At 62.1% G+C, this 23,945-nt stretch overlaps 10 protein-coding genes across 10 annotated transcripts; 4 read left to right on the top strand and 6 right to left on the bottom strand.

Annotated features, from left to right (window-relative positions):
- Positions 1-99: 99 nt before the first annotated feature.
- On the top strand, positions 100-2,286 carry BDZ90DRAFT_259288 (Gpi1-domain-containing protein; the record flags this gene model as incomplete). Its single annotated transcript, XM_025508151.1, has 2 exons — positions 100-650; positions 723-2,286. 2 exons carry the CDS (start codon positions 100-102, stop codon positions 2,284-2,286), a joined length of 2,115 nt encoding a protein of 704 aa, XP_025363855.1.
- Positions 2,287-2,291: 5 nt separating this feature from the next.
- Positions 2,292-4,123, bottom strand: BDZ90DRAFT_231222 (glycoside hydrolase). Its single transcript, XM_025505768.1, has 2 exons — positions 3,710-4,123; positions 2,292-3,637 (listed from the first exon to the last, which is right to left on the bottom strand). The coding sequence occupies exons 1-2, from the start codon at positions 4,102-4,104 to the stop codon at positions 2,503-2,505; spliced, it is 1,530 nt and encodes a 509-aa protein (XP_025363856.1). The 5' UTR covers positions 4,105-4,123; the 3' UTR covers positions 2,292-2,502.
- Positions 4,124-6,958: 2,835 nt separating this feature from the next.
- Positions 6,959-8,292, bottom strand: BDZ90DRAFT_142325 (hypothetical protein). The gene is made up of 3 exons (XM_025503481.1): positions 7,587-8,292; positions 7,479-7,500; positions 6,959-7,404 (listed from the first exon to the last, which is right to left on the bottom strand). The coding sequence occupies exons 1-3, from the start codon at positions 7,987-7,989 to the stop codon at positions 7,050-7,052; spliced, it is 780 nt and encodes a 259-aa protein (XP_025363857.1). The 5' UTR covers positions 7,990-8,292; the 3' UTR covers positions 6,959-7,049.
- Positions 8,293-11,935: 3,643 nt separating this feature from the next.
- On the top strand, positions 11,936-13,614 carry BDZ90DRAFT_231224 (hypothetical protein). The gene is made up of 4 exons (XM_025505769.1): positions 11,936-12,065; positions 12,140-12,149; positions 12,234-12,297; positions 12,370-13,614. Exons 1-4 carry the CDS (start codon positions 12,018-12,020, stop codon positions 13,253-13,255), a joined length of 1,008 nt encoding a protein of 335 aa, XP_025363858.1. The 5' UTR covers positions 11,936-12,017; the 3' UTR covers positions 13,256-13,614.
- BDZ90DRAFT_231225 (hypothetical protein) lies at positions 13,316-14,778 on the bottom strand. The gene has a single exon (XM_025505770.1). It carries the CDS (start codon positions 14,413-14,415, stop codon positions 13,390-13,392), a length of 1,026 nt encoding a protein of 341 aa, XP_025363859.1. The 5' UTR covers positions 14,416-14,778; the 3' UTR covers positions 13,316-13,389.
- BDZ90DRAFT_217694 (indigoidine synthase A-like protein) lies at positions 14,651-15,755 on the bottom strand (the record flags this gene model as incomplete). The annotated part of the gene is made up of 2 exons (XM_025504330.1): positions 14,651-15,210; positions 15,287-15,755. 2 exons carry the CDS (start codon positions 15,753-15,755, stop codon positions 14,651-14,653), a joined length of 1,029 nt encoding a protein of 342 aa, XP_025363860.1.
- Positions 15,756-15,995: 240 nt separating this feature from the next.
- BDZ90DRAFT_259294 (hypothetical protein) lies at positions 15,996-17,601 on the top strand (the record flags this gene model as incomplete). The annotated part of the gene is made up of 2 exons (XM_025508152.1): positions 15,996-16,103; positions 16,207-17,601. The coding sequence occupies 2 exons, from the start codon at positions 15,996-15,998 to the stop codon at positions 17,599-17,601; spliced, it is 1,503 nt and encodes a 500-aa protein (XP_025363861.1).
- A 79-nt stretch (positions 17,602-17,680) lies between these two features.
- On the bottom strand, positions 17,681-20,760 carry BDZ90DRAFT_231227 (hypothetical protein). Its single transcript, XM_025505771.1, has one exon. It carries the CDS (start codon positions 20,724-20,726, stop codon positions 17,811-17,813), a length of 2,916 nt encoding a protein of 971 aa, XP_025363862.1. The 5' UTR covers positions 20,727-20,760; the 3' UTR covers positions 17,681-17,810.
- Positions 20,761-20,989: 229 nt separating this feature from the next.
- Positions 20,990-22,033, top strand: BDZ90DRAFT_142549 (hypothetical protein). The gene has a single exon (XM_025503482.1). The coding sequence runs from the start codon at positions 21,118-21,120 to the stop codon at positions 21,982-21,984; it is 867 nt and encodes a 288-aa protein (XP_025363863.1). The 5' UTR covers positions 20,990-21,117; the 3' UTR covers positions 21,985-22,033.
- On the bottom strand, positions 21,815-23,799 carry BDZ90DRAFT_231230 (phosphoribosyl pyrophosphokinase). Its single transcript, XM_025505772.1, has 5 exons — positions 23,658-23,799; positions 23,254-23,590; positions 23,123-23,179; positions 23,009-23,050; positions 21,815-22,921 (listed from the first exon to the last, which is right to left on the bottom strand). Exons 1-5 carry the CDS (start codon positions 23,732-23,734, stop codon positions 22,031-22,033), a joined length of 1,404 nt encoding a protein of 467 aa, XP_025363864.1. The 5' UTR covers positions 23,735-23,799; the 3' UTR covers positions 21,815-22,030.
- Between the last annotated feature and the right edge of the window lie 146 nt (positions 23,800-23,945).

A 23,945-nucleotide genomic window follows, 5' to 3' on the forward strand; every position in this document is an offset into this window, starting at 1 on the left:
ATCTATGCTCTCGTTGTAGCCTCCACTCTCCTCGCTCTCTACTTTCTCAAGCTGACCGACCCGCAGATGAGACGCTGCAGCAAGTCATAGAGCCGATCCATGGCCCCCTCTTCCTCTTCCCCTTCCTCCTCGTCAAGCTTGCCCCGGAGGCCAGCATTGAACGGGCATGCTCGTCATTCAGGCGGGGAAGACGACGACGACCACGACGAGTCGGACCTCGTCCAACGACGACCTGATCGTGTCACCATCTACTGGCCAGCCGACCTCGCGCCGCTCACAGAAGGGTCTGCCCTCGTCGGATGGACATTCCAAGGTGGACCGGATGAGGCCGTCGTTGTCGTTGCTGGGGCGCTATCCGCCGACGATGAACGTCAGGCAGAGGTCGCGTGGCTCCTCAGCCGACGATTAGATCGCAAAGGCAAGGGCAAAGAGCGAGATGGGCCGACTCAGAGTACGGCGAAGTGGACGATACAGCTAAGAGTAGTAGGCAGGGTGGTGGCCTCTGCGGGAATGGATGTGGACAAGGAGGACGCATACAGCCAGGTCTGGATGAATGTATCTCCTTGCGCCGATGGGCCGCAAATCAGACGGCGAAGGAGACGTCGACGGCCATGGCAAAGAAGAGAAGAGATAGGCCCCATCATCACGAGGTGAGCAGTCGCTTTTTACAAGCGCATATACGCTTCAAACTGATGCCAACATCTGCGCCGCGCCTTCTTCAGCCTCACCGTGGCCCCTGTTCGCAGCCTAGGCCCTCACCGTGCAACCTCGCCCACCACCACTGCAATCAGCGTCGTCCTCTTCGACCCGCCAGACGATACAATGCTTCGCTTTCTCACCCTCGAGCCACTCGATCTGCGTCGACGGTCGGGCGAGTCTCTTGCAGCCGCATCACCCTGTGCGGAGGACCGCTTGGCCACATTCTTGGCCGGCAACCCGCAACGTTGGTTCGAGATCACCGGCGGCTTCCCTCCTGGCATGGAGCCTGGCGCAGGCCTGCGAAGAGCAATCGACTGCATCAACAAGGTACGGCGAGCCCGCGAGCGACTCGATCTGCGCAAGTCGCGTTGTGCTCCCGGCGAACGGAGTTCTCGACTAGCAAGCGTCGCCTCTGGCGCCCTCATCAATATCACTCGCATGGCCCAAGCTACGCTGTCTCAACCGCTACTCCTTCGCACACGGCGCGCACCCAGCCTGCTTACCCTCTCATCCTCGTGCCGCCAACTCTCCCTCCGCCTCACGCAAATCTCCTCCTTCCCCCGCCTTGCAGCCAGACTACGCCGACAACGCCAGCAGGATACTCTGCCCGCTGCGGACCTCTCACGCGGCTACGTGAGCACATGGAATGCCCTCTGGCTGATGGCCAATGACGTCCTGCTCGGCATGGCGATGAGCGCCGTGCTCTCCGCGACGAAGGAGCAGGTGGCTGCGTGGATATCCGAGAAGCTCGTTGCCGGTCTGTTGGTGCGGGACGTGGTAGAGGCTTGTGGTTGGTTGGACGACTGGCCGGGTGGTCTCAAGCTGAACACGGAGCTCTCAAGCTTCTATCGGGACATGTACGTCGGCCTGACCACGTTGGCCGAGCAGACCATACTCCATCACTGCATCGTTGTGCCCCTGCCCGCGCTGCTAGGCCTAATCGCCCGCGCAGGGCAATACGGGGGCGGCCTCGCCCTGCAAATCTGCCTACTGGCAGACCTGGCCCGCCTAGCGACCCTGCACCTCCGTCTCCTTCACACCCTCGCCCGAAGCCAATACGCGGCCCTTCTCCACCTGCTGGGCACGCTCCTCAACCTCTTCCGGGGTAAGAAAAGGACCCTCCTCTCCCCTCGCGCTTCTTCTTCAGGCTGGGAGCTCGTCAGCGCCCACTACGATCTGGATCAGCTGCTGCTCGGAGCAATATTCTTCACACTCGCCCTCTTCCTCGCACCGACCGTCGCCGTGTATCACTACCTCTTCGCGATATCCGTCGCCGTCGCTGAGGGGATGGTGCGCTTCGCCCTTGTCGAGGGGTTGGTGGAGGCGGTCAATCATTTACCGCTGCTCAGCCTTGTACTGCGCGTCAAGGATCCGGGAAGGGTGCCTGGAGGGGTGTACTTCTGTGAGGAGAACATCAGACGGAGCGGTACTGGACTGAGGTATAGCGTGCGACGCCTTCACTCGCACCCCTTGGGATGGGGGGACGTACTGCGCGATGGGTTCGAGGGGCACTTCGTTGCTACGCTGGCTGGGCTGCCGGGGATGGTGCGCAGGGTCTTTACAGGCGAGGATGTGGCGCAGAGCTGAGTGGCGGGCGGCAAGACATAAATGGTATGGGTCATTGAGAGGGAAAAGATTGTAGCAAGCATGGCGTGGCGTGGCGTGGCGTGGCGTGGCGAGGCGAGGCGAGGCGAGGCGAGGCGAGGCGAGGAGAAGAGAAGGAGAATGAGGTATCACAGTCGTCGTCTTGTCGTGTCGTGTCGTGAGTATCGATGCGCTCGCGGTGCTGCTGACACGCTAGGCTCACGCGCCCACCTGCCTACAAACAGCATCCACATCCCCACCCAACGGATTGTTATCATACTCTGCCGTATTCTTAGGCCACCACCCATCGGCAATCCCATCCGTGACGCTCCAATCACGGAACGCCTTGTTCTTCCAAGCCCATGCGATCCACCCATTGCCCCTCTGCTCAAAGACGGCCTGCTGCGTACGGAAGTTCCAAGCCAGGAAGGCCATGTATCGCTTCGAGTAGCGGTATTGGTCCGCTGGGCGAGTGAAGTGGAACTTGCCAGCGGGCAAGTCGCGATGTTTCCCATTGTCGCCTTGAGGGGCACACACGCTCATCTCGCCCACGATGGTGGCGTAGTGTTGCGCACTGCGTGCGAGGGAGCCACGCAAGGCGCACACCTCGCGGATACGCACCGAGTCGTCGGCGTCGTGCTCCGAGTCGCTGTAGATGAAGTACTGGTGAGTGTCGAGGATGACCTTCTTGGCGTCGGACTTGGAGTAGTAGTTCTCCCACGCTTTAGGCGTGATAAAGGCATCGTGCGTCACCTGGAGGCGGCTTGGCGCGTTGTCCTTTACCACGCCGAGGCTGTAAGGGTAATAGTCGTTTTGGAGCTCGCGCAGCACGCGAGCATTGTGGCCTTGAGGCTCATTGATGGCTTCGAAGGCGGTGACTGTGCCTTGCCACTCGGGGCCATTGAACGTCTTGACGAGGCGCGAGAAGGCGTATTTGGTTCGACTGATGTTGTCGGGGTCGTTTGTCCACTCGATGGGTCCGCTACGCCCGGAATTGTCGAACCCATTCTGACTGCCCGGCACGCCGTGCAGGTCGATCCACACCTTGAGGCCAAACTCACGCGCCCAGCCGCACGCCTCGATGAGCTTGCTGTACTGATTGAAGGTGCGGTAGGGCTCGTTACCACGGTTGGTCTCGCCGAAGGCCCAGAAGCCGATGGGGAGGCGAACGTGGTTGAAACCCGCTTGGGCAATCTTGCGCATCTCGTTGCGGGAGAACCATGACTCGTAGTGGCCCTTGAAGACTTCCTCCTGGTAGCGATAGGGGGAGTATTGACCGGCGGTCCATTCGTCGACGATGGCGTTTGGGTAGGGGGCATTGATGGCGTGGTCGTTGAGGGGTTGATTGTAGCCGCTGCGTGCGTGGAGAGCGGGGGTCAGCTGCGAAGGAATCTGCGCTGCATTGAGTTTCGCCCCGCACACTCACGGGTCCATCCAGAACTCGGCGACGAGCCAGTTACCGATATTGACTCCTCGCACGGGCGTCTTGCCGTAGGGGAACCCTGAGCTTGCATAATCCATTAGTCTAGGCAGTCCATCCTCGCCTTTGCCCACAACCGTACCGTTGGGGAGGAAGACTGAGTGTCCCGTCTCTGAATCGAGGCCTCGCCAAATGGAGTCTGCGTGCATGAGGTCGTGCGCAGCTGCTACTTGTCCCGCTGGGTCGCTGATGTCGATGAGTTTGACGAGGTCGATGCCCATTCGAGCGGCGAAACTGACCAGAGAGTGGGCGTGGCGCTTGGAGCGTTTGACGATGCGATCCGCCCATTCTGGTCGACGGTTGTACTTGCCGCCGTAGGGAAGGCGATTTGCGCCGGGCATCACTGCGCGGGGTGAGGGGGCGAGGAGAAGGTCAGCCACCATGGTCTGCTGCGCCATTCTCGCTCATCACAGCACGCACGTCTAGGGTCCCAGTTCTCCTTGGGGTGTCGCATGTGAGGGTTGAGGACCTGGACAAGGGGGCGATTAGGGTCTCGCTCCGGGTAGAGGCCGCCTTCAGCGAGGGCCTTGTAGGGCGAGACGCCGCGATACGTTCTCATCGTGGGAAGGGCATCGGCGGGGATGCTCAGCGCGAGCAGGAGAGCGAGCAAGGCGGCGAGGCGAGGAAGAAGGGCCAGCATCGCGGGCGAGTGGTGGGAGCGAGGGGGTTGTGAGTGGGAGCGAGTGAGTGTGACGCCCGCAGCTCAGGCGGTGATGGAGGAGCAGAGAGGTAGGAGGGGAATGATGGCAAGGAGGGAAGGAGGGTGTCCGATTGATGAAGGGGAAAAGAGATGAGGGAGAGGAGTCAAGATGCGTCTTCTGCTATACCTGGTTGCTCTCGTGTCTCACAGAGCGATGCGGGGATGCATTGCGTGCGTGCGTCCAACACAACTCAAAAGCTCTCTTGCTTGCATCTGCGCTTTTCTCGGCAACCATATGCCCCTCCGAAACAGAGACAGGAGCTTCGAGGGGAGGGGCCCGCGAGCCCCTCTCTTGTGATGACGGCCGCCGTTTGTTTGCTTGCTTGTCTGCGCTCGGTCTCACTCTATCGCTGCGCGCTTTGGTCTCGCCTTGGCGTGGTCTGACCCAGCCCTTCATAACAATCGGGTGAGGAGAGAGTGAGAGGGTGAGACAAGACGAAGAGAGAGCAGAGCGCAGAGCGAAAGGCTAGCGGCGTCGTGCGTGGCCTTGCCCCGCAATCAATCAATCAAGGTCGCTTGCCAGGCCAGAGCAGGCGAGCGAGCAGGCGGGCAAGCGGGCAAGCGGGCAAGCAGTCCAGTCGCCGGCCGCGGCCGCCCATGCAGCTCGAGCCATTTTCTGGCGAGGGTGGGTGTCATGCGATGCGAAGCGCTGCTGAGCAGGCCTTGACACCTTGAACTTGAGCTCAAACGAGAATAGCTCATGGCGAGCGGCGAGCGAAGACAAAGGGCAGAAAGTTGGGTAGCTAGCGTGAGAGCGTGCACCGAGGTAGCAGCTAGAGAGAGCATCCACTCTCATTCCTTTTCGCAGGCCATCCTTGCGCAGACGCAGAAGCAGACGTACAAGCAGCCACACCTTGATGCGCCTAGCTTACCGCGGCCTGTCCTCGACTCGGCAGTCGAGCGTACCGGATTACGGAAACAGTAGAGTGCGCCCGTGACCCCACACTCAGTTACTGATCCAAAACCGGGTCAACCGCGCTCGGCAACCACTCCTTCTCATCCTCGTTGCCCTCATCGTCCTCGATGGTCGGCTGGCCGGCTGGCCGGCTCGCCACTATGGATCGAAATTCCCCCCCTTCTCGCACTCCGGGCCCTCAATGACAATTACGCTTTGGTCCCCCGCGTACCCGCGCACGCACGCACACACGCACAGCCAGGGAAGCTCCGGACAGGGGCTCGTTGCATGGCACACGGAAGGGCACGGCACGGCATGGCGTGGCGCTCGTTGCCTGGCAATCTGGATGATGGTTTTTGTGCGACATGAAGTTGAGTTTAGACCAGACCAGACAAAAGAAGGTGGTGGTAGGTGGACAGAGAGGGGGGCTGGCTATATCGATCGAAGTAAGGACACAGAGATGGGGGCGAGCCGAGGCGAGAGGCGAGAATGAAACGAGTGGAAGGCGAGGGTCGGCGTGTAGAGGAACAAGGTCGAGGGTGAAGGCGCGAGGCGAGAGCGTGGAGCGCTCCGCCGAAACGATGAAGTCGAAGAATATACTGACTGAAGATGACGGGTCGATCGAGAACGGAAAACCTTGTGTGTCCATGCTGCGCTGCGTTGGCGTGGCGCCGCGCGTGCCGCCACGCTCTACTCCTGGTTGCGCACCTGCAACGCGCCCCTCTGCTGATGGTGGGACGGCTCATCCTCGTAGTTGGGTGAGCTCCCTTCCTGCGGCGATGGGTCGCTGAACACGTCCGGGCCGAGCAGGTTGGCTGACTCGCCGTTGCCACCCTGATGCGGGTTGGACATGGGCGCATTGCCATTTCCGCTGCCGTCGCTGGACTGTCCGCCGTAGACGTTGTCGCTGTAGCCGCCCTGCCCACCATCGCGCTGTGCGAGCCCCGCAGCCACGCTCGCAGCGAAGGGCATGCCCTCCCCATCCATGGCGCCGAGGTGGTTCGCTGAGCCGTACCCACCGCCGTTGCCGTATGCGCCATTGCCGTAACCGCCGTTGCCGTATCCTTGCCCGCCCTGACTGCTCATCCCACCACTCCACCCCGTGTTTTGCGCATACATCTCCGGATGGCTCCCAGCGCTGAACGCTCCGTCGTGCCCGCCCGACGTTGGGCCACCGTTGTAGTAGTTGCTAGGCTCGGCATCGTAGTACTGCTGCGCGGCATTGTGGTCGTGCTGACTGCCATAATAGCCGCCGTACGCGCCCGCAGCTGCTCCACCAGCAGCAGCAGCCCCCGCTGGACCCCACGCGCCCATCCCTGCCATCCCCGGCTGACCTGTTCCAGCAGACATGGTCGAGGGAGCATACTCGTTGCCGTAGTTGCTGTAATAGCCGTGATTGCTCGCTGCAGACGTCGGGTCTTCGACCATCTCCGGGTCATCGTCATCGTCAAAGGGCGTGCGCGTCGTAGCCGCCGCTGCGCCAGCCGCTGCGACGACGTCGGCGTCCATCTGCTGGTTCTTGCGACGACGCCAGAAGAACCATACGAGTCCGGCGATGATAAGGGCGGCGACGATGCCTACCGCGGCGAATGTGCCACCTACAGCGCCATTGTTGTCGAAGAAGCTCGATGAGCCGGAACCGTTGGAGCCATTGAGCTCTCCGTTTTGTGGGCGGGAGGTCGAGGTGAGGGTTACGGCCGATCCGCCCGGTGCGGTGGCTTGGACGACGGAAGTGACGACGACGGGCGTGTCGGCGCCATTGCTGTTGTTGTTGTTGTTGTTGTTGTTGCTTGTTTGCGGCGCCGCTGTGCTGGTTGGGGTCGTCGTTGCCGTAGACGTGACGGGGGCGGCGGTAGATGTCTGCGCGGCGCGAGGAGTGGGAGGGGCGAGAGGTGCGAGTGCGAGTACGAGAGGTCAGTACACATCCTCGCTGCCGGCACAAGGCTACCAGTGAATGGAGAGATGGACCCCGCCGCGCGCGCAACACCAACCCGAGAAGAAGAAGAAGAGAAGGAAGTTGAAGAGGTTGTGGGACTCACGCGAGTGCTGTATGCGTGCGCGAATCAGGGGGCGGAGTCAGCTACGGGCGAGGCAGCGCGGGGAGCTCGCGCAATGCTCACGTATCAGAGGACGTGGAAGTGTCTGTGCGCGCGAGATGGAGGGAGGGGGCAGAGTAAGCGCAAAGGTCGAGGATGCGCTCGACCAGAGGGTCTCGCCCGCGCGCTCACCTGAGGTCCGAGAAGTGGTAGTCGGCGAGGTGGTATCCGAAGTGGACGAGGAAGTCGTCGACGAGGTGATAGACGTCGAAGTATCCGAAGTCGTCGTTGTTTGACGTGTAGTAGTGGGCGTTGTCGAGGACATGGTATTGGTGGTCGTGTCGCGCGTAGGGGAGGACATGGAGTCAGAAGAGGAGGAGGACCGGGATGATGAAGATGAATCGCTCCCGCTGCCGCCGATGGAGACGCCAATGGGGCCTAGGCCGATGCTTAGGCCGTCGTTGCCGCTGTTTGAGCTGCTAATGGTGGAAGACGATGACGAGGGGCGGCTCGATTGTGATGACGAGGTCGCAGAGGATGAGGAAGAGGAGAAGGAGGACGAAGAAGGCGCCGACGTCGACGAAGCCGAGGACATCGTCAACAGCCTAGCCTAGCAGAACGACGACGCAGGGCAGGGCAGCGCAGCGCAGCGAGCGCAGCGAACGCAGGCGGTGACGGCTCGACGAGAGAAGTCCGCGCCAGGCGCACGAGCAGAGAGCGCAAGTTCGACGCCGCCGTTTCCCCCGACGTCGAAACCGCGCGGGCGAGGCGGCGAGGGGCGAGGGGCGAGGCGAGAGGCAAAATTGGACCAGCCACCAAGCGTGGCGCCGGTATGAAAGAGTGAGGTGCGTGAAGAGGTGATGATGATGAAGCAACAATGAAGAGATGAAATTGAAAGATGGAAAGATGGACGGGCGGGGGGCCCTTTTCTTCGCAATCGCAACGAGAAGAAAAGGCACGACCGACAGCGGCAACGAGTGCGGCCGGCAGATAACCCTTGCTTCAATCTGCGAGCGAGTCGAGCGAGGGCTGGGTGGCGGCCAGCGGGAGCGGCCAGCCAGGCACTGCCCGCAGAGCGCACGAAATGACGAACAGACCAACGAGCGAGCAAGGGTGGTGCAAGCGCGCATGAAGCTCTGCTCTCGCCAATCAAGTGGCCGGGCGATCGCCGGGTGTGCGGCGACCACAAAGACCCCGCAACTCAACGCAACGCAACGCGAAGAAGCAAAAGATGATACGGTACGGTGCGGTACGGCGGGACGCTGCGCAAAAACTCACCATGCTCCATGCTGGCGGTCCCCGGCAAGAGACTGAGATCGTCGTCCTTGATCTTTGATTGTGGGAGAGGGACCGCATGCCCCGAGGGAATGGATTGGGATTGGGGCTGCTGCTGGTTGTCCTGTTCCTTCGTCGGTGCCGTATTGTTGGAGGGAAGAGCGATCGACGTTGCATTATTTGCAGGAGAAGGTGTGGTGCTGTTTTGAGGGGAGGTGGTGGTGTTGTTGTTGATCGGAGGCGGAGGCAGAGGCGCGGAGAGGCTGTCGTTCTTCGCTGGAGAGGGAGGGGGAAGGGGGGTCAAGCCGGCGGTCGTCGTGTTCTTGGCCACAGTGGTGTCATTCTTGGAGGAAGGGGACGCAGAGCTGGTATCGTTCTTCGCTGGAGGAGCGGCGATGGTAGCATTCTTCGCAGGAGCCGCCGAGTCCTCATGGTTCGGCCCTGGCTTATCCGCATCCGCGACGTCGGTCACATTCTTGTCCACCGGACCAATGGCGGCCTTGTCCTTGTCAAACGAATCTCCGCCGCCGCCGCCGCCGCCGCCGCCGCCCTTGAGGATCGGTCGATCAGGAAGCGTCGTGACGTTTGCGACTGCCTGCGTCGCATTCTTGCCCTCGTCCCCCGCGCTCAGGGCTTCCTTCGAACCAGCGACAGGAAGCTCGTGATACGAGGTGTGGTTTAAATGCTTCTCATCAGCCGCAGCCGCAGCTGTACCATCGTTCATCTTTAGCCTGACAGGCCCGGAGACTGCCGTCGTATTGCTGAAGTCCCCCGCCCCCTCCCCTACAGTGGAAGCATTGCTACTCCCCGCCTTGTCCATCCCCGTCTCCGTCTGCGGCGCCTGCGCGGGTAGGAGGGTGATACGACTATCGTCCCCGCCGTTGTCGAGCTTCGGAGGCGAGGAGATGGGATCGCTCTTGTTGGCCGAAGTCGCGCTCGCACTCGCAGGAAGCTTCGTGGCGTTGCTGCTCCCAGCCTTGTCCACCTCGGGCAATAGCGGCAGAGTTGTGCTGTTGGCCACGACCGGCTTTGCGTCCTGCTTGTCGATCTTGCTCGGCGTGACGGAATCGCTCTTCGTCGGCGTCGTGTCCAGCGGCGAGGCGTTACTGCTGCCTGCGGTTGGAGTATCCACGCTGGAATTGGAGGGTACAGGCAGGCGGAGGGGTAGAGATGTATGGTTGCTGGACTTGTCGATGCTGGAGGGAGGAAGTGAATTCTCCGTCGTGTTGGCCGTATTGTCCACCTCGAGGGGATCTGCCACTGTGCTGTTTCCCGCCTTGTCTGGTAATAAGTGCGAATTCGAGCTCGTTGGTCGTGATGACGTGAGGTCGGTACGATTGCCTTCAACCGCGCCTAGGATCTCGTCTGAGCTAGACGGCGAATGCGGCGTCGAGGACTCGCTGACGTTGCCCGTCTTTGGAAGAGGGACCGCTGTACTGTTCCCTGCTTGGTCTTCTTGCAGCGAGACGGTCGTAATTGATGTCGAGTTGGTCGGGAGAGGTATATTTGTGCTGTTGGTGTGACCCTGACCCTCAGGATGCGATGGTGACGCTGTCGAGTGCTCGGCCTTAGCGAGAGGAAGAGGAAGAGGCGCTGCCTTGCTGCTACCAGCTGCGTCCTGCGAGCCTGACTGCGCCGGACGGTTGGCTCCACTCGTAGTCGTATTCGTAGACGGCGTCGACGCTGAGTCGGTGTCGTTGAGAGGCAGAGGGAGAGGTGTGGCGGGACTGCTCCCTGCCTGATCCTGCTGCGACGAGTTTGACGTCGACTTCGAGGTTGAGCTAAAGGATGGCTGTTTGGTAGGCGAAAGAGGCGTCCTGCTCCTGTCGTTGTCGTCGCCTAGGTGTTTGAGCTTGTCAGGCAAAGAATCGCTGCCGTTGGAGGGCTTAGCAAGAGGATGAGGTAAAGGCGCCGCTTTACTGCTACCAGCTTCGTCCTGCGAGATGGGCTGCGATGTGTGGGTGTCGTTGCCCCCACTCGTACTCGCAGATGGCCAGGAGCCGGTGCCGTTGAGGAGGGGCAGAGGGAGAGGAACGGCCGGACTACTCCCTGCCTTATCTGGCTCCGTGTCGTTGAGAGGAACGGCTGGACTGCTTCCAGCTGTATCCGGGATGGATGTGCGGTTAGTCGAATGGGGCGACGAGGGCGTCGGAGATGCTTTGATGGTGCTATTCGAAGAGGTCGAGCTGTTGGACTTGTTGCTGCGCCCTGGTTCGTCGCCTGGCCACTTGGAAGGCGAGAGGGGTAGGACCTTTGTGTCGTTGAGCAGAGGTGTAGAATTGTCGAGCGGACGTTGTTTTTGCTCAGATTTGGAGGGGGACGATGAGTCGGCGTGAGTCGAAGATGGAGAGGCTGCAGAATGCGCGGCGGCGGCGTGGCTCGATGAAGTGGTGTCGTTGCTGCTGCTGCTGCTGCTGCTGCTACTGCCTTTGCCGTCTAGCGGGTGATGGGGGAGGGGGAGCTTTGTGTCACTCGCAGCGATGGAGGAATTCTTGTCTGGTTCTCCGTCGTGGAGGATAGGATGGGAAGAAGGCGAAGGCAAAGTAGACGAGATCTCAGCCTCAGCTTGATTAGCAGCATCAGCTGCGCGACTTTGCCGCGTATCAAGGAAGCGAAAGCGAGAGCGCAGCAACATCGCGGCACCAAGCGGGACGGCGGCAAAGTTGAGGACTTGTGGGAGAGCAGAGAGGAGAGAATAGCGAGCGCAAAAGACTGGGCCTCCAGGCCTCTCGAAACTGGCGGAGGATGCGGCGTGTAATGGGCTTCAGGGCAGGCAAGTGAGCGAACGGGCAAGCAAGCAAGCAAGGCGTCTGGTAAACAATTCCGTCGTCAGGGCAGGGCGAGTGGAGAATGTCATCTGTCCTGGGTGCACGGGGCGCAAAAGGTCATCTCATCGCATCGCATTATGACCCACTGTCATGCTCTCAATGATGCTGTGCAACGGTGTCACCATTGGTCGTGAGGATGGGGATGGGGATGGTCAATGCGTGCTTGGTTGCGTGTGGAGAAACACAAGCTCCTGCGAGAGTGACGAGGCCGCGTCGTGTGCCCTGGCGTCAGGCTCTCTCACTCGCCCTCGCGCAGGCCGCACGGGGCGGACGGCCAGTCTGGACTCTGGGCGAGGCGCCCGTCCGCCTGCCTGCCGCCGCCACTTGGCAGCCGCGAGCCAATGGAGCGCCCACTCAACCCAACACCTCGCCGCCGCCGCCGCCGCTTCTCTCTCTCTCTTTCCTTTCTCTCCATCCGCCAAGAGTCAGTTCGAGACTCCATTCAACGCGAGTCCCCTTATCGCTTCATCACACGCGCACAAACACATACACAAAGCTACTTCGACCGACGACGCCGATCATGTCCGCAGACGCTGCCGCCGCCGCTCCCGCCCAGGAGGGCCACAAGGTGAGCCAAGGTGGCGTTGTCGCGACCGGCGTGCACTGACAGACGCCGCTTTCCATCACCCGCCCCTCGTCCAGGTCTTTGCTGGTGAGTAGCGCAGAGAGAGCAGCGAGCTTCTGCTATCCCACCCTCACACGCTCTCCTCTCCCGCCCCGCCCACCGCGCCGCCAGGCAACCTCGCCTTTGCCACGACCGAAGCCGACATCAAGGCCATCTTCGCCGAGGCTGGCGTGGTGTGAGCATAGAAGCACGCAGCGTGCGATCTCATGACGCAGCGCTGACCTTGATCCTTCTCTTCCCCCGCCAGCAACGACGTCCAAATCATCACTCGCGGCACCCGTTCGCTCGGATACTGCTTCATCACGTACCCCACGGCAGCCGAAGCCGAGGCGGCCGTCTCCAAGCTCAACAAGAAGGTCGTAGCCGGCCGCGAGATCAACGTCGAGATCGCCAAGCCGCAGGAGGAGCTCGAGGCCACGCGCGAGGCAAAGGCGGCCGCTCGCAAGGAGAAGGCTGCGGCCAAGAAGGCCAAGCAACAGGAAGCCAAGGCTGCAGCTGCTGCCAACGCTCCAGCAGAGGGTGAAGAGGGAGCTGCGACGACGACGAAGAAGACAGGTCGTACCCGCAAGCCTCGCGCACGTAAGGCGCGCACCGACGAGGGGGAGGAGCCGGACAACGTCGACGCCGCCGCCGCCGCTAACGGGGAGGGTGGTGAGAAGAAGTCGTCGACGCGCTCACGCAAGCCCAAGACCAAGGCCGCCGTCGTCAATGGCGAAGTCGAAGCCGTTGACGGTACAGCTGCTGCCACCTCTGCCAAGAAGACGGCTCGCCAGCCGCGCGGTCCCAAGGGTGCTCCGGAGGGCGAAGCGTCCAAGACTCTCCTCTTCGTAGCCAATCTCTCCTTTGAAGTCGACGACGCCTCTCTTCGCTCCGCCTTTGTGGAGCTGGGCGGTCCTGAGCCCAAGAGCACGCACGTTGTCCGTCGTCGCTTTGGAGCGCGTAGGAGCAAAGGATTCGGGTTCGTCGACTTTAGTGGGGAGGAGGAGCAGAAGAAGGCTCTGGAGGTCGTGCAGGGCAAGGAGTGGCTGGGAAGGCAGTTGAGCTTGAAGGTGGCTATTCAGGGGAGCAAGGAGGAGGCGGAGAAGGAGGCAAAGGATGAGGCGGACAAGGCTGAGAGCGCTGGTGCGGCCTGAGAGGGCGGTGAAGGGGAGGGATGATGAGTCACTCGAAGAGAGGGGGAGGGGGCGATGCGTAGGATGCAGATGCTTCATATATTCGTACTCTAATGGGAAGTAAGTGGGAGACATCCTCATCCTCAACGTGATCCTCAACCCTTGACGCTCGACGACGGCGGCGGCGCTGCGACGGCGTCGTAGCTCTTCAAGCTGGCCTTTGCCGCTCTACTGCCCGCCTCGCAGAGCGTGCGCAGCCACCCTTCCCACGCCTGTCCTTTTGCAGGACGCGGCGCAGAGGCAAGCATAGCCATGACACCACCAGCAAACGAGTCACCCGCCCCCGTCGTACTCCTCACCTCGCCCGCTCCAAGGGGCTGATCGATGTCCAAGTGTTGATGCTCTACCTCCCCCCTCTTGTTGTGGTAGACGGCGAGTACTCCTTTCGGGCCTAGCGTGACGAGGAAGAGGTGACACAGCGTGGCGAGCGGGCCGGCTAGACGGAGGATCTCCTCTAAGTCGGCTGAAGCTGAGGGAGCAGTAGTAGGGGTTGACATGATGGCGAGTTGGCGGGGAATCAGGTTGAGCTGCAAAGCGCGCTGATGCATGGCGCGTAGCTCGAGGAGGTTGGGCGTAGCTACGTCCAGCAGCGCCTTGCCTTTGCCCTGGCCTTCGCCTGAAGCACCCTGCTTCCCCGCTCTCCCACTCCGCAGCGCGGCTACGGCGTCGAGGAAGCGCGCACACTTCTGGACCGATGTGGGCTCGAAGAGGAGGAGCGGCGCCTCTTTTCCATTTTCGCGCTGCGCCCCCTTCCAGCGTAGAAGCGCCTCCATCCCTTCCACGGGGAGGTTAGCGTCGAATCCCACAACTCGCGTTCCTTTCGCGTGCTCCTCGAGCGAATGGCGGACACGCTGCTCATCGAAGCTGTGCTCGACCAGCTGCATGGCAACGACGCCTGAGAGGAGATCGTTGGTCTCTCCGTCGAGCAGGAGGGAGGCAACGGGCGTAGAGCGCGCCTCGGTCTCAACCTCAGTGTCCGGCGCAAAGAGTCCCCCGGTGTCCATTCCCTTTTTTTGCATCATGCCCCGCACTAAGCTGCCCGCTGCGTCGGAGAGGAGGGGGGCGACGAGTCTCACCCCGCCTTCCTCACCGCGCAGACTGTACGCCGCCGCCTCTGCCATGTTGCGCGCTACCCCGCCGAGGGAGAAGCGGATGGAGCCGATGGATGTTGATCCTGGTGATGCGCGGGAAGTACGCGAAGGGGTGGCACTGATGTCGAGGGCGGCACAACCTAGGATGAGGATGGAGGGTGGTGCGCGAGGGGACCAACCGGAGATGTACTGTCATCGAGTCGAGTGAGGTGAGTGAGCTTGCCACGCCACGCCACGCCACGCCACGCCATGTCAACCCACAAGGCTAGACACGTACACTCTTCTCCACGCCCTTCTCCCCCCTCAACTTCCAATACTCCACAGCAGTCCGTGCGGCCACCTCTGAATTATTTACCACGAGCGCCTCGTTACTCTCCAGGCTACGCCCCTCGCTGAGCTCACCAACGCGTTTCAACAACCAAGGCGTGACCTCTTTGCCGCGTTGGTGGACTCCCTGCTCCACACTTTCCCTCACCGCCCTCTCAACGTGCTCCTGTAATCGTTTCCCCTCTTCCTCATACTCCTCCGGAATAGGCACAGCGAAAAGTGCTCCTGCCTTCTCGCGCAGGACACGCTTCGCATTCCATATCAGCTGCGCCGCCCCTTCAGCCGCCCCGCCGGGTACGGGTGAGACGTATAGTCCGCTCTTTGCGGTGTAGAATGCTGGGAACTCGCCGCGTGGGGAGGAGAAGGAGTAGACGGGGACGTTTTGGGTTTCGAGGTATTCGAGGGTAAGAGGGAGGGAGAGGATGGATTTACAGCCGGAGCAGAAGAGGTTTATAGGGGTGGTGGAGAGGGTTGTCAAGTCCGAGGAGATGTCGAATGCTGGGGAGGTGGGCGCGCGAGACTGTGGGGATCAGCAAAAGCCGTGTGAATGTATGCAGGCGTGATTTGTGCTCACTCCTCTCGGCGCCCCTGTGCACCCCGCCGATGCCGCCCGTAGCAAAGAATTCGATACCCGCCATCGAGGCCAGATGCGCTGTAGCGCTTACTGTTGTCCCTCCAATGCCTTTACTCGCCAGTACGCCTGCCAAATCCCTCCTGGCAGTCTTGACTGCCCTCTCTCCCTTGTGCTCCGCTGTACTCGCCAACCTTTCGAGTTGTCGCGCTTCAAGACCCACATGGACGCGTCCGTCCAGCAGAGCAATGGTAGCGGGCGTGGCACCTGCTGCTTCAATTACGGATTCGCAGCGTTGGGCTACGCGCAGGTTGACCGAGGCGGGTAGGCCGTGCGTTATGATTGTAGACTCGAGGGCTACGAGTGGTTGATTGGTGCTCAGGGCGTGGCGGACTTGTTCTGATAGGACGAAGTGGCGGGGCAGTGACGTGAGGGCATTGGCGGCTCGCCGGATTGCGGATGGTGAGGGCATGGTGACGCGAGGCGAGGCGGCGGGATGGGAGGAAAGAAGGAAAAGAGCGCGTGCACGGAGAAAACAGGCCAAAGTCGAGTGGAATTTCTCGTGGCCCGAGCGAGGGTCCGAGGCGCAAAGACAAACCCCGCCTCCGCCTTCCGCCCCCCGCCCCGCGTCGGCGACGGACAGGCAAGGACGAGGGTTGGTGGTGCGCTGCGCTTCTTTGCTCCTCTCCTCTCGCTTGATCCTCGACTATTCATGTTCAGCTCCTGGTTCGGCGGCTATCAAGCCTCGCAAGCACGTTCGAGAACACAAGCGCAGCAACGCAGCAAGACCATCGTCACGTGTAAAGAGACGCACTTTGAGGTGAGTCTGCGACGAGCCCCGCTGAATCGCGAGGAACAAGGAGCTTGAGAGCTCAACTGGACCGATTGCCCGCCATTCCCTGCTCTCTCTTGCGCGCACTCAGGTCATTGGCGGGGGAGCACAACAGCCACTTCAGCATCAGCAGCAGCAGCGACTCGCGCAGGCGCCGCATCGACATGAGGACCACGGGCCTCCACGCCTGCCCCTCGAGCTCGTGACAGAGATAGTCTTCCTGGCCGCTCGTGCCATTCTCCTCGAATCGCGCGACGATGCGGCGTCGGCGTGCTCCTCCTCGCCGAGCGCCTCAACAACAGCGCTTCGTCTCGCCTCTATCAACACTCTAGCATACAACGCCGTGGTAGGCAATCTGCTGCTACGCGAGCTCATCCTCACAGGCGCAGAGCAGGTCGCAGCATTTGCGCATTCCCTCCGCAAGCACAAACGCCTCGCACGTCTCGTCGCTGCGGGCAAGGTGAAGCGACTAGTCGTAATGCAACGTCGTTCTCGCCACGAGGAGAGGCAGGGGCAGGGACTCACTCGCGACTCACTGTACGACGCCCGACTGCGCGATGCCACCTTCGCGAAAATCGTCCTCTTACCGCTGCGAGGAGTAGTTCTGCCCCTGGTGGCAAGCGGGCTTGAAGAACTACACATCGAGTCAATACCTACGTGTCTTCTACCGGTGCCCTCCACCGTATCGGGCCCTGCCTCTGCTTCGAGGTGGCGCGGAGTGCGCGAAGTGACCTTCACGCTCAGCCCGTGGGGAGGGACGAGGATACCGGACGTGTTTCGTTCCTCCAAAACGGCCTGGGAGCGTCTCACCTCTGTGCAGCTACAAGGCTCCGAAGGCTTCCGCTTCTGCGTCTCGAGCGCGCTAGCCCTCGCCTCTCTGCCCGAGCTCAGAAGGGTGGGGATGGTGATGCCTAGTAGCCACAACGGGCATCAAGGAGAGGGTGAAGGGTACGCTGAGGCGTTGCGAGTGCTGGTGATGCTGACGAGTGGGAAGTTGGAGGAGCTCCTCGTTGTAGGGCATGATGCGGAGGGTTGGGCAGGGTGGAGCACTCCTTACCGGCCGGCGTTGCGTTGTTTGAGGGTAGCGCGGCGGGGGCCGGGCGAGGCGAGCGCGGGCAGAAGGTTGAGGATCAAGCACATTACCGCACGACTGCGCGCCATAAACGAGGAGGATGGAGCGGGAATTAAGCCGCCACACCAGCATCCTAGCTTCTTTCGCTCCTGGATCGTTGCGCGTACCGCCGAGCAGACGCAATGGGAGTGGCCCTGTCGCGATGCAGAGGAAGGGTGGACGCAGATCGCGAAGGCAGAGGCAGGCGCGCCGCCGGCTGACGTGCGATTCGACGTCGAGTGGCGATGTGATGAGTGGGAGGTGCCCGAGGAGGAGCCGGTGAGCGACGACGAAGAGAATGGGGAGCGTCGACAGGGTAGAGGAGTGGGATACGCGGAGCATGGCGGGGGGAGAGCGATTCCCGTTGCAGCTTAGAGGCGACGTAGGCGGGCCATCCGCGTTGCAGTCTCGAGTCGACGTAGGCGGGCGATCCTCGATGCAGTCCTGAGCCGACGTAGATGGAGAGAATCGCGATTTACTATTTAACAGACGGGGAGGGCCTCGATGAAGGCGATGATACAGAAGGCGAAAACGAAGGCGGACACGACAACGAACACAAATGCGAACACAACCCCGCCGCACGCTTAGACCTGCCCTCGCAACCAGATGGCGTAGCAGTCTCCATCGAATACCTCTCCCTCCTCATTGACGAAGATGCTCCCCCCTCCTTGCCCCTCCCCATCAGCAAACGAACCCCCACATCGCGAGCAGCGCAAGCATCGCTCATGCCACTTATCCCCGCGTGGTGCCGCGATGCCCCTGCCCGCCACCTTGTTCGCAGGCTTCTTGCACCTCCCTGGGTTAAACGTCAACATCTCCTCCTCCGGCCTAATCACCCCACTACAACCCCTGCAGTGCGGGAGATGCAACCGCTCATGACAAGGCGAGCAGTACGGGTAGCCCTGATGGACGAGGTAGGGCTTACAGCTCGCCGCTGTCCCCGCCGCTGCTCCCGCGGCTGCTGCCTTCGGATCGAGGAAAGGGTCGCCGCAATTGGCACAGAAGAAGTGCAAGTCGTGGTAATATCTCGTCGTACCCCCTCCTCCTCCTTCCTCCCCTTTGGCGCCCGCGCCAGCGAAGGCCCCATCCTCGACCTTGATGAATCGCTCGTCAACAATCGGCGTCCTACAGTGGAAACAACGCCTTGCCCACAACTCGTAGTAGTCCAAATGACAGTACGCTTTCCCTTCGTGCTCGTAGAAGGCCACGTGTTCCAAGGAGAGGTGGCAGTGCGAGCATTTGAAGCAAGGCGGGTGGTAGTACCCCAATGTAGGGCCAGCGGAGAGGACGCGACCGGCTATGTACTTTCCGCAGGTGGGGGAGGAGCAAGTGAGGCCAGCGATGGAGGAGGCGGATTGGATGGGGCCGCCGCGAGGGACGTGAGGAGAGTGCGCGTGCGCGTTTGCGTGCGCGTGCGCAGCTACTTCGCCCGTTGTGGTTGCCGTAGCGCGTTGCGCCTGCCCTTGGTCGGAATGGAGCGAGACGTGCGATTGGTTCGACGTAGCTGAGACGGAGCGCGAGTGGGTCGTCGAGGGAGGGAGGTCCTCCTCGTCCGGCGCACAGACATTGACGCTGATAGCTGGTGGGGCGTCGTTCGTTGGGCCTGACGCTCCATCCTCATCCCCCTCGGGACCAGAGAATGAGAAGCTAGGCACGCCCGCCGTATTCGCCTGCTCGTCCGGCCCAGAGAATGCAAACGTAGGCGGAGGCGGCGGCAGAACTTGCGCAGGCGCTGGCGCAGGGGGAGCCTCGGCGGGCGAAAAGGAGAAGCTCGGCGTGCTAGCGGCCATCGGCGCAGGCGTCCCGCTCCTGAGCGTCGGATCGACGGGAGGGGCTACGTTTGGCGGGGGAGAGAAGAAACGAGGGATGGTCGATGCTGGGGCTAGGGAGTGGCCTGGCGAGATTACGACGGCTGGTTGCACCACTTCCTGCGCTTGCGGCGGAGCGACTGCGATGTATGGGGCAGGAACTTGGCCCGCATTGCGAAGTACCTGATCCCTTGCTCCACGCGATGAGGGGCGGGACACGGGGTCGACTGGCGGGGTCGGAAGGACGGAGGGGGAGGATTGCGCCTTTCTAGGACTGGTGGGCAAGTCTGCAACCTGAGCGTGCCGTTCGAAGGCCCCGCTCAGCGATGTAATGCCATCGCTCGCCTCCTCCTCCCCGTCGTGCTGCTGCTTCTCGGCCATCGTGCGCATCCGCATCCGCGCAGGCTCGCTCTGGCTACTCTGGACGGCTTGACCCTGCTCGCTACCTGACGCTGCGACACCCACAGCCTCGGGCACGCTACTGCTCCCCTGCATCGGCGTCGCTAGCGGCGAGGGGCCTCGAGGCGCGAATCGATTGCGCGCACCGCCGCGACGTGGAGGGCCGCGAGCCATGAGCTCCTCTGCGGCGAGGCGGACACTTTCCGATCGACCCAGAGTAGATGTCGACGAAGCGTTCGAGGCGGTGTGGGATCGCAAGGGGGGAGGCGGGGATGCGGGCGCCATGGCCGCCGTGGCCGCCGTGGCCGCCGTGGCCGCCGTGGACGCCGTGGGCGGGCTGCCCATCTGCGGCTGAACAGGTTGCTCAGCACGAGGCAAGACGGGCGCAGCATGAGGGGAGCCGGGAACAGCACTGGGTGGATGAAAAGGCGCAGCAGGGCCGGGCGGTTGAGGTAGACTGCGCCTGACCGTGCGTGTACGTGAGGGCGAGAGGGGCGGGCTGGTGGAGGACGGGGAGGACCAATGCGACGTGGACGTGGTGGATGCCACGCTGCCCATGCGAGTGCGTGGAGGCGGCATGGGCGGGATCGCAGTCGACTGGCCCGGAGCCGCAGCGCTAGGCAGGGACATGGTCACGGGGCGAGGAGAGCGACTGCGTGGCGGCGGCGGGATGGGGCTCGGCGGCAGAGCTGTTGGCATGGAAGGCGATGATGCGTGGTAGCTCGGCCCTGCGTGTGGTTGAGCGTGCGAGTAGGTTTGAGGGTAGGCGTGGTGAAGGGCGGGGCTATACGCGTGCGCGCTAGGCCAGGGGACTTGGTGATTCGGCGCTGCGTAGGGTTGCTGATGATGAGCAGCAGGCGTAGGAGCGGGCGCCGGAGCAGGCGAGTAGTGCCCTGCCACTGTAGCCTGAGGCATCATAGGGGAGTGAGCTCGAGGAGGAGCTGGCGCGGGCGAAGTAGGCGCGGGCGAAGCGTCTCCGTATGCTCCTGCTCCCTGCGCGCTACTCCTCGACCTCGGTCGCGCCGGCTCGGGACTAAACGTATCCGCAGGCAATGCATCCCCGCGCGAGTCGGCGTGGTAGCTTAGCGAGGACGACGATGAGCAGGAGGAGGAGGAGAGCTTTCCCAATGCGCCGCTGGCCTTGGGCGAGGATCGATTGGTAAACGAGTCCAACACCTGGCCCAGAGCGATGCGTGACGCTCGTGGTGGGGTGGTGGTGTCGCGAGCGGTGGGAGGCGGCGGTGGAGGCGGAGCAGCTGCGTGCCACAATGCGGTGATGTCAGCTGCAGCCATATCTACGTCGACGTTTCCAAAATGGATGGTAAGGAGAGAGAGAGAGGTGTTGAAGCTGCGCAGCGCATTTTCCTCTGTTCTGGCTCGCAAGTCTCGATTTAGGGGCCAAGCCTGCGCTGCCGCCCGCGCTTCCGCCCATCGAGACGTCGACTCTGCGTCAACCTGCATGCGCGGCCGAGCGGGGCGGCGTCAATCAAACACGCACGCTCGCGGCGAGGCGGGAGGCGAGGCGGGAGGAGCTGGGCTGGGCTGGACCGGCGGCACGCGACGGGCAACTTCACTTGACGCGCCGCGAGATGAGCTCCACTTCTCTCTCTTCCTTTCCCCTCCAAGCAACACGCTGCGACACGCCGCGACACGCCGCTAGCCCGACTATCGCTTTGCGCCCTCTATGGCCGTCCCCACCAATGAAGATCTCGCAAAGGCTCTCACTAGCTACGATTCACTATTGGCCCAACGCTCCTCCTCATCGTCAGGGAAGCGCAGTCCGCTTCTCCCCTCCTCAACCCTCGTAGAATTAGAAGAGCGAGTCTGGGAGCATATCCCTGCCGTTCTAGCTTCGCGATCCCAGCCACATCTCAATCGCGAGGAACTCCTTATCTGCTTGGCATGGAAGTTGGGTAGGGGAAAATATCGTCCCACCCTCCCTTCTCTCGTTGCGTCCAACTCGGAGGAGAAAGTAGTCGAGGTGACGGGGAAGGCTTGGCGCTCTTTCATCCCGGCTCGAGAAGCGAGGGAGGAGGACTCACTGCGCAATTTCCCCTGCTTGCGCATCCTCACCTCCCTCCGTGGTATCGGTCCTGCAACGGCTTCGCTATTGCTGGGCATCTTCGAGGTAGCAGCGCGCAGCGATGGCAGCCGGTGTGCTCAAGAGGAGGAGGGGTTCATGAGCGACGAGTCTTGGTCCTGCCTGCCCGCTTTGCAGGGACGCAAAGTCGCGTACGGAGAGGCGGATTGGAAACGTTGGCGCTCTGCGTGGGGGGAGAGGTTAAGGGAATGGGACAGAGGGGCGAGGCAGTTGGATCGAGCTACGTGGGCGTATCGTGAGGGGGGCGGGCGCGGAGGCGGGGGTGGAGGTGTGGACGAGGAAGGACAGGAGATCGCGCGGACCAAGGAGAAGAAGACGAGCACGAAGTTGGAGCTGGAGCCGCCGGTCGATATGGGCAAGAAGAGAGGAGGCGACGAGCGTGGCGAGCAAGAGGAGGGGAGGGCGACGAAGCGTACCAACACTCGCACGAGGACTCGAGGACGGAGGTGACCTTTCTACGACACGGCGCAACGCGGTACAACAGAGACGTCTCGCCTCACCCCCTCGGCGGGGGCAACCCTCCACCACCCATCGGGCTCATCAACCCCCTCAATGCCGCGCTGCCCCCCTTCTCTTCCCCTCTTCCCAGCCCAACGGCGTCTGCATGCCTCAACCTCGGTGTCTGCTCCTCCGCCCCCGCTGCTGCCGCCGCCGCCGATGCTCGCGCTTGTCGATCCCTATCCGCAGCAAAGTAGTGCGCCGCCGCCGGCGGGTCTGGGTCGTTGTAGCTGCTAGGGGGGAACGCCGACGATGAAGAAGCGGAACCGGGTGCGGCCGCCACCTGAGCGAGCGAGGAGGCCAAATGATTGGCATGCAACTGCCTGCGCGGGCTCTGCGTCGAACCTCCCACGCCTGGCACCTCCTCCCCAGCAGGCGTATCCGTCCCATGCCTATAGGGCTGAGTCGTATCGTACGGAATCTGGTTGAAGAGAACGCTCACGCTCTCTCCGTAATGACTGCGTCGAATCGTCTCTGCGAGGACATGACTGACGTCGATGATCTCTATCTTGGGGCATTGTCTCGCGTTGCCCTCTTGCGGGATCGTGTTTGTGACGATCAACTTCTCGAGGCGACTCTCCATGATGCGCTCCAACGCTGGACCGCTCAGCACGCCATGCGTCACGATGGCAAGGACGCGCTCTGCCCCACTCTCGGCGAGTCGTTGCGCGGCAAGAGCGAGAGTACCGCACGTATCGGCCATGTCGTCTACGAGGATGGCGACTTTATCCTGGACGGAGCCGACGAGGACCATGCGGGAGACCTCGTTGGCCTTTTTGCGCTCCTTGTGGAAGAGGGCAAAGTCGACGTTCAAGCGGTCCGCGAGGGAGGTGGCGCGTTTCGCACCGCCTGCATCGGGGGAGACGATGACCGCTTTGGAGATGTCGACCTGCGTGCGCGCGCACCCGGGAAGCCAGATTGGCGGGGGAGTGAGTGATTGACAAGGAACAGGATGAGGACACGCACAGCGACTCACCATCTCGCGAATGTATTGCAGGGCGGCGGGTTCTGCGTATAGCTGGGAGCGGGGGGTGGGGTGCAATGAGCTCGACGTGCGTCTCTGAGCGCGCTCCTCGCTCGCTGCACTCACATTGTCGACGGGCACGTTGAAGAATCCCTGGATCTGCGATGCGTGCAAGTCCATCGTCTGCGCGGGTGCGTGGCAGGAGTACGATCAGCTCCCTCTCCTCGCGCGAACAGTACGTCGCCCAGGCCACTCACAATCACATGATCACACCCTGCATTCTCGATCATATTCGCTACGAGCTTGGCAGTAATTGGCGCACGACTCTTATCCTTCTTGTCCTGTCGCGCATAGAAGAAGTGAGGGATGACGGCCGTAATCCTTCGCGCACTCGCCGTCTTGCATGCGTGGATCATGATGAGGAGTTCCATGAGGGACGTATTGGGTGAAGCCGAGGATCCCGTCGGGGTGGGGGAACAGCAAGATGTGTTGATGATGTAGACGTCGTGTTCGCGAACGGATTCGCTGATGCGGATGAGGGATTCGGCGGATTCGTTGCGTGTGACGGTGGCTTTTCCTAGGGGGATGCCGAGGCTGCGGGCGCGCGTGGAGAGGAGAGGGATCAGCATACATTGACGTGGGGGGGAACCGCCGCGCTCACCGCTTGGCCACTCCGGCTGCCAGCTCTGGATGGCTGGTCCCAGAGAAGACCTTGATGCCGCCGTGGTTGGCTGCCATTGCGTGGCGCGGAGGTGAGGTGGGGAAGAGGCGGGGGGATGTGATGTCGAAGTGGATGAGCGGGTGCGAAGTGCGAATGTCTCGTCCTTTGGAATCGAGTTGAGATTCAGGGCGGGCGAGGGACGACGGAACGGAAGGAGCGAGCGAATGAATTGAGTTGGGCGGGAGGGGCGGGCGGGGAGAGCGGGGCGGCGGGGATGGTCGACTCGAC

The sequence above is a fragment of the Jaminaea rosea genome, assembly GCF_003144245.1.
Source record: "Jaminaea rosea strain MCA 5214 unplaced genomic scaffold BDZ90scaffold_3, whole genome shotgun sequence".
Lineage (NCBI taxonomy): Eukaryota > Fungi > Basidiomycota > Exobasidiomycetes > Microstromatales > Jaminaea > Jaminaea rosea.